The following is a 7,432-nucleotide window of genomic DNA, read 5'->3' on the forward strand; positions in this document are numbered from 1 at the left end:
GAACTCACCGTTTATAAGGATATAATTTACAAGATATTCATGGCTTTTGTGTATTAAAAAGAAATAAAATAGGAATGCCTTCATTTTCACTAAGATATCTTTGTTATATGTGTTTCTTTCCCTCCACAGCCTGGAGCCCCAGCCTTGCTGCATTTGCAGAGCCCCAGTCACAAATGCCATGTCCTGCCCCAGTTCTATTGTCACTGGAGAGTAACGCAGCCATTTTACCGTTATTTAACACAGTCCATATAATAATAGGCGTTTATTTCATAATGAGACACAAAGAGAAGTTGTACAAGAGAGCAGCTGAATTGTCAGTATAACACACAGCAGCGACACTGGCCAAGCAAACAAAAACGAAGAACAGACAAGAGGGGCGGGTCATCATTTTGGCGCCACACATTCGAACAGTGACATCACTGCTATAATATAAGCGACGGAAGGCAGGCTGGCGGGTTCATTTTGGCGCCTGAGCTTCAGTTGGGAGGAGGTACCGCTGTGGTACTAGGTAAATCAGCTACTGGGCTCCGCCATCAGCACCCCCGGCATATTTCACTCTTTCCCGACTTTCCTACAGCTGCCGCCATGTTTGAGGCTCGCTTGGTGCAGGGTTCCATCCTGAAGAAAGTGTTGGAGGCCCTGAAGGACCTGATCGATGAGGCGTGCTGGGACATTACATCGAGCGGCATCAGCCTGCAGAGCATGGACTCCTCGCACGTCTCGCTGGTCCAGCTCACTCTGCGATCAGACGGCTTTGACACCTACCGATGTGATCGCAATCAATCTATCGGCGTCAAGATGAGCAGGTAAAGGAAGTGCGTGGGGGAAGCAGCAGGGTAACGCGGCAGATACAGGTTAATGCATTCAAATTCTGTACTATGGAGTGGACACTGCGTAAAACAATCACGTTAATACTCCGCTTATTGTATTTGATTCAACTCTACATTAGTTACCCCCCCACACTGTCATGGACTTGCCCGTTCATGTCTCTGAATGCGCGCGCAACCTGTCTTCCCGCGTGACGTCAGGGACGCGCCAACTTCAACAAAGCCGCTTGGTTGGCGGGAAAGACTTGTGTGCCTTGTCCAACGAGCTGCCCTTGTTCAATGAATGAACCGAAATAAAACCTCATTCCCCTGAGAATTGCCTCACATATTTATATTTGTACACTTTCCTCCATTTTTTTTTTTTGTGACCGTTAATAAAATTAAGGCTTTAGATTTAGTTTAGTCACATTTATGGCTGTTAAGGTGAATAGAAATCCCCTTTATATAGGATATATCACTGGAATTCTCCAACACAAGAGCTGCTCAGAAGGTCCCTTTAAATTTGCCCAGTTGGAGTAAAACATATAGGCCCTTTGTATTGTTAGGAAAGGCCATAAAATGGGGATTCTTGCTGAGCCGCAGCCCCCAGTCTATTGGCGAGAAATGCCCAAAATCCTTATCAATCTGTCTTACGGTCTAGGGTTGCCACCTGGCCAGTATTTTATTTTACCGGCCTGGCAGGGGGGGAAATGATGCTTGATGCCAATGTTTTTAATAGGAAAAAAAGGCAAGAATATAGGAAGGCCGGTATCTTTTCCCAGAAAAGGTGGCAACTGTAGTCTTACTTTTGGTAGTCTCTTGTTGACATGTACATTTAATCTTTTACAGTATGTCCAAAATCTTGAAGTGTGCCGCAGGTGAAGATATAATTACTCTGAGGGCAGAAGACAATGCGGATACAGTCACAATGGTGTTTGAGTCTCCAAGTAAGTATTTGCAGCTGCATTGCCCTTTACTTTTTATAACTTTATTGAAATCTAGCGAATGCATCACTATTGTGTTTATACATATTGTGCATGACAAGCTGAGCTTCCGTATGCATATTTTCCTGGCTCAGAAGGCAGGATTGCAACTATTCTACCTTTTCTTCCCCTCAGAATTTGTTAGTTTAATGGAATTTTCCCCATTACTGTAGCATCTTGATTATTTTTGCGCTACAGTCTAGGGGTTCACCTTTGGGTAATGTTTTAGTATGTAGGGAGCGATATTCTGAGAAATTTATTTGTTTTTTTTAGGTTTATTTCTTCTTTTTTTTTTATTCTGCAGCTCTCCAGTTTGCAATGTCGGCAATCTGTTTGCTAGGGTCCAAATTACCCTAGCAACCATGAATTGATTTGAATGAGAATATGAAATATTAATAGGGGAGGGTCTGAACAGAAAGAGGAGTAATAAAAAGTAGCAAAAACCATACATTCGTAGCTTTACAGAGCATTTGTTTTTAGATGGGTGCCGTGACCCCCTTTTGAAATCTAAAGCCAGAAGAAGCCAAGTAATTAAAAAAGACAAATTGAAAAGTTGCTTAGAATTTGCCATTCTATAACATACTTAGTTAACCTGAAGGTGAACCACCCCTTTAAAGATATGAGCCATTAATGAACAGACTGTAAAATCTGACATTGAGCACTAGTTCTCCTGATGATCCAAGACTTTAAAGTTGTCCACATGCCTTGGGCATTAGCCAAAATTGAGTATTGTGACACAAAAGCTGATGCCATAAAGCTAATTGTTCAATTTGGATACAGAAGGCACTCAATGTCTGTGCTGCCATGTAAACAATTGAATTGTAAATTGGCCTTGCATCATAAGTGGGCAGATAATGCATATTTTGTGTATACTGTCTATTAGTAAGTCCGCTAACATTTTTCATTGGGTTTCAATTTAGATCAAGAGAAAGTTTCAGACTATGAAATGAAGCTGATGGACCTTGATGTGGAGCAGCTCGGCATTCCTGTAAGTATTTTATTTTTTTTTATCTAAAAACGTAGATACTTTTTGATTAGTGATTGCAAATTTTAAACTCAGTTTGCACGCAAGTTTTGTTTAGTGTTATTAAGGTGTCCGTATTTGGTTTCAAAAAAGCTTTTAGGTGCAATATACATGGTGCAGGTAGAAGCATCCCTTCCTCTGGCCATGACAGTTGTGTGATGTCCCAAGTAAAACCGTCTTTGTCCGATGCAGTTAACGTTGGTGTAAACACTAATGAACTGTCTGGTTTCTTAAACAGGAACAAGAGTACAGCTGTGTAATAAAGATGCCATCTGGTGAATTTGCACGCATCTGCCGAGATCTCAGCCAGATTGGCGATGCAGTAGTCATTTCTTGTGCGAAGGATGGGGTAAAGTTCTCTGCGAGCGGAGAGCTGGGAACTGGAAATGTTAAGCTCTCACAGACTTCAAATGTGGATAAAGAGGAGGAAGCTGTAAGTGATTTAAAAATATTTCTAGATCATTAAAGGAACAGCAACCGCAAAAAGTGAGTTTTAAAGTACTGCACTGTTTGCTTCAGAAACAGTTTATATAAACAAGCTGCTGTTTAGCATTAGTGGAAATTGAAAAAAGACTGGCACAGATTAAATAGTGGACAACGGATAACACCATTGTGTTCTACAGAGCTTATCTGATGTGTAACCTTTTCTCCTTTGAATGACTGCCCCCATTGCTACACAGCAGCTTATTTATATAAACAATAGTGTTTCTGAAGCCCACACCAGTTTTACCAGTGTAGGGCAACACTGCATTATATTTATCACTTTAAAACACTAATTTTTTTTTGTTACTGTCCCTTTAAGCAACCAAAAGGCAAATGTGGTTTCCAATTTTTATAGTGCCATGTATATTCAGATGAAGTGACCAGTACCTTATTGTGGCATTTGTGATTGCTACAGTATATACATTGTTTGCATCTATTGCTTTTAATCGCCTGTGTGGTTAATCCGAAGGATACTTGTTTTCTAAAATTTATATCCCAGCTGAGCGGTTAATATTTATAGTGACTAATGTTTTTTTTTTTTTTCCATCTAATCATGTTTATTCCTTATTTACCAGGTTACAATAGAAATGAATGAGCCAGTACAGCTCACATTTGCATTGCGGTATCTGAACTTCTTCACCAAAGCTACACCCCTGTCCCCAACAGTTATACTCAGTATGTCTGCAGATATCCCACTTGGTGAGTATGTAGGGAAGCCGCAGAATCTTGTTCTGGCTGCTTTTGCCTCAGGGAAAATACTTAAAGAATAATTAAACCTTTAAAATAAGTAAATTTAAAATTGAGTGGTATACTAAGCACTTTTTTTTTTTTTTTTTTATTCCAAGATATTAGAGCAAAATGTGTTCCTATTAACAATACACATTTTCCTTAACGGCGCCACTTGCTGGTCAGTTTTTGACCTTTCTGACCACCAAGTAGTCAAGGGAGTTGGAGGGGGGGGGAGAGGAGAGAAAGAGGCTGCTCTTATATTCAGTTTGCTTTTTTCCTAAGCAGAAGAACATCAGAGCAGCCTCTTTCTTTAGCAGACAACTTCCGTGACTACTTAGTGGTCAGAATGGTCGAAAACTGACCAGCAAGTGGTGCTGTTGTAACAATGCCTTCATATTAAGAGTACATGTATCCCTTAATAACTTGGCATTAAAAAAGAATAATGAATGTACATTGCAAAATTTCTCTAGACTAGTGCCCTCGTCAATTTTACACTCACTTATCCTTTAATTGTCCTATCACAAAGTGCAAATATGTAAAATTAAAATACATATAATTAGGCCAAAAATAGCTTGAAATTTTAATTTTTTTTTTTAATTCGAAAATTCGCCTCGACCTTTGACTATTTAGTAGCCTAATTTTACAGCATCAGAGTCCATGCTGCTTACATGTTAAGTTTTCATTTGGAGGGGTTGAACTTCATGGTCTGTCTTTGTTTGTTTTTTTCAACCAGATTTAACTATAACTATGTTGAGGCAAGAAACCTCTTGTATCAGTCTATATAATCACAATTGTATTTGGTCATATTTCAGTTCTTCAACATGTGTAAGTGGGTTTTGTCCCAGCTCCCATATGTAGAAAGGCTGGAGGCATAAAGGGCCATGGATTATAAAATGTAATATTTCAATTGCATCCTGAATGAGTGCTTTACATTTTACATTAAATGTATCATGTTGCTGAATGGAGGGATGTGCCCCATCAGGTACCATAACTTGGTAGAGAGTAAATACAGGACATGTATGCTTGTAAGGCTAACATTTTTAAATTACAAAGAAATGTGTACATACAACAAATGGTGATTAATGTCCTATGCATCCAATTGGGTATATCTTCCTAAAATGCTTCCCTGAGTAACACTTTATTATTTTTACAGTTGTGGAATACAAAATCGCAGATATGGGTCATGTGAAATACTACCTGGCTCCCAAGATTGAAGATGAAGAAGCTTCTTAATATCTGAATCAGCTTTGTTTTATAAACCTTAACCGAACATCAAATGGCGCTTTCACACACACACCTGCCTTGTGTTAAACAGCTTTGGCTGAACCTGTAACAACTGGCTGTACTTCTAGGCATGTCTGTAGATATTTTTGTAAATACATCATGATTTTTGTAAAATCTCTGCCCTAGGAGGTCAATAAATCTTTGTAATAACAACACTAATGGGTTTTATTTTGTCTGCTCATAAGAATCCGATATTTAAGAGTTTAATGGTGTTATAGGCGTTGATCCAAGATAAAACTGGCATTATGCCCAAAGGAGTCTGCTGAAGCTCTTGTTCACTGTATAAAGGGTTTATAGCTTGCCATAGTAATGTGGATGAACCAGCCATCTTAAATGGTAAACTGCAGTGGATCTGAAGAAAATCTCAAATGATTGAGTTACATTGCACTGATCTAACAAGTGGTGAAGCTAGCTATGAAAGACCCAACTGCAAAGGTGTTTTTTTTTTTTTTTTGTTTTTTTTTCCAGTTGTACAGCTCCATGTTGTGCTGTAAATATACCATTCAGATGATGCTATAAGGCGAACTAAAGCTTAACTAAAGTAGGCTACAAATGTACATTGTTTTGGGTTTCTGTACCAGCCCAAGGCAACCACAGCCCTTTAGCAGTAATGATCTGTCTACAAAGATGCCCCAGTAGCTCCCCATCTTTTCTGCTGATTCACTGCACATGCTCTGTGCTACTGTCACTTACTGAGCTTAGGGACCCACTCACAATATACAGTACATATAGAATAGAGATGTCACAATAGAAGGCTGATTAGTAATTAATACAGATAATTACTACATGGCAGCACAGAAACCAGTGCAACTAGCATCAGATTTTAATAATCAGCCCTGTAACATCAGCTTATCAGACAAACCTAATTTTCTGCTTGATAATTAGTGACAACTCTTAAGTGTAGCTGCTCAGAGCCCACTGAGCATGTGAGTGTCACAGACACTTTCCAAGATGGTAACAAGTTTGAAGTCCTGGATCATTGCTGCTATTAAGAATCAAACTTTAGGCTGGTGCAATAAATTCAGCATGTAAAATATGGCATTTTTAGCCATATTTGTTTTTAGGGTTTAGTTATCTTAATTATCCATGTTGAGGGGCTCCATGTATCCAATGTATGTTCTTGATGGACATATCTGCTATAAGATCAGGTTTCTTTCTGTGTATGCATTAAACTGCATTATTCTGTAAAAAGCTTAGAATTTTATTCAGCAGCTATCCAGGTTTCAGCAATCTGGTTGCTAGGGTCCACATTACCCTAGCAACCATGCATTGATTTGAATAAATGACTAATATAAATAGGAGAGGGCCTGAAAAGAAAGATAATAAAAAGTAGCAATAACATTACATTTGTAGCCTTAAAGAGCATTTGTTTTTAGATGGGGGGTCATTGACCCCCATTTGAAAGCTGTAAAAAGTCAGAAGAAGGCAACTCGTTCAAAAACGATAAAAAAAAATAACCTTATTGGAAAGTGGCTTAGAATTGGCAATTCTGTAACCTTCTAAAAGTTATCTTCAAAGGTTAACCACCCCCTTAAAGGGGAAGTAAAGTCTAAAATAGTATAATTGCTGTATTTTGTATACTAAACATGAACTTAATGCACCACAAGCCTAATCAAACAATTTGTTTTCAAACCTATGTAGATACTGTTCCTTTATTAATGAATCTACAATAAACCTTATAATTTTAACTATTTTTGGCATCCCTTGTGGAATCTTTGAGTACCCAACACCCCTCTTTGTTGTTGGTTTATCCTCTCCCTAAACTGCATGTCTGGTGCACCTGTTCTACATGGTGAGTGATCACCATATTTTGTGTCATGTGCCCCTCTATTTTTGGTGGTTTAATATTCTATATAACTTACCAAAGCACTTTACTCAATACAGGTATGGGATCTGTTATCCAGAATGCTTGGGACCTGGGGCCTTTCATATAAGGGTCCTTTCTGTAATTTGGATCTCCATGTCGTCTACTAAAAAAATCATGTAAATCTTAAACCCAATAGGCTGATTTTTGCTTCTATTAAGGATTAATTATATCTTAGTTGGGATCAAGTACAAGCTACTGTTTTATTATTACAGAGAAAAAGGAAATCTTTTTTTTTAAAAAAATAGAATTTCGATTC

The 7,432-nt window shown here is 38.5% G+C and overlaps 1 protein-coding gene across 1 annotated transcript; it reads left to right on the forward strand.

Annotated features, from left to right (window-relative positions):
* The first annotated feature begins 483 nt into the window (after positions 1–483).
* pcna.L (proliferating cell nuclear antigen L homeolog) lies at positions 484–5,458 on the forward strand. The gene is given in 6 exon segments (NM_001088895.1): positions 484–806; positions 1,656–1,753; positions 2,710–2,777; positions 3,052–3,246; positions 3,872–3,995; positions 5,179–5,458. Coding segments are annotated over 6 exon segments (786 nt in total). The 5' UTR covers positions 484–585; the 3' UTR covers positions 5,259–5,458.
* The last annotated feature ends 1,974 nt before the right edge of the window (positions 5,459–7,432 follow it).

Source organism: Xenopus laevis, chromosome 3L (assembly GCF_017654675.1).
Source record: "Xenopus laevis strain J_2021 chromosome 3L, Xenopus_laevis_v10.1, whole genome shotgun sequence".
Taxonomy (NCBI): Eukaryota; Metazoa; Chordata; class Amphibia; order Anura; family Pipidae; genus Xenopus; species Xenopus laevis.